This window comes from Mesitornis unicolor, unplaced genomic scaffold (genome assembly GCF_000695765.1).
Source record: "Mesitornis unicolor isolate BGI_N332 unplaced genomic scaffold, ASM69576v1 scaffold51271, whole genome shotgun sequence".
In the NCBI taxonomy this organism is placed as follows: domain Eukaryota; kingdom Metazoa; phylum Chordata; class Aves; order Mesitornithiformes; family Mesitornithidae; genus Mesitornis; species Mesitornis unicolor.
The window spans coordinates 1-521 of NW_010162772.1; the positions used below are offsets into that span (position 1 = coordinate 1).

Consider the following 521-nt stretch of genomic DNA (forward strand, 5'->3'; position numbering starts at 1 on the left):
TTCCAATGCCTATGAAAATAAAGACAGAAGTAATCTGACCCTTCATAGTCTCTTGGAGGCAGGCTTAAGATAGGCAAAAGAACCAGTGCTAACAAACAAGAAGACCACAGTGAGATGAGGGATGCAGGTTGAAAAGGCTTTACACTGTTTTTCCTTGGCAGGAATTCTCAAGACCACAGTGAAAACCTGAATATAGGACATACATAAAAAAGCAAAGCAGTTGAGGACTAAAAGGAGACGAAGTGCAAGAACTCCAACTTTACTGAAGTACGAATCAGAGCAGGAAAGCTTGAGAAGCTGTAGAACTTCACAAAAGAACTGGTCAATGATGTTGGACTTGTAGAAGATGAAATGAAAAGATGTTCCCAGTGTGGAGAGCAGAGTACAGGACACAGCTGAGCCATGCACTGGCTGCCATGCACTTGCAAGAAGTCTCCTTCATGATTGTCTCATAGTAAAGAGATTTGCATATGGCAATGTAACGGTCATATGCCATGACAGTGAGTAAAGCAAGATCAGCA

At 42.0% G+C, this 521-nt stretch overlaps 1 protein-coding gene across 1 annotated transcript in view; it reads right to left on the reverse strand.

The window, feature by feature from the left end:
• Positions 1-42: 42 nt before the first annotated feature.
• LOC104547869 (olfactory receptor 14I1-like) overlaps positions 43-521 on the reverse strand; it is an 817-nt gene continuing 338 nt past the window's right edge. The window contains 2 exon segments of the mRNA XM_010193720.1: positions 43-345; positions 347-519. Coding sequence (XP_010192022.1) covers positions 43-345; positions 347-519 — 476 coding nt within the window.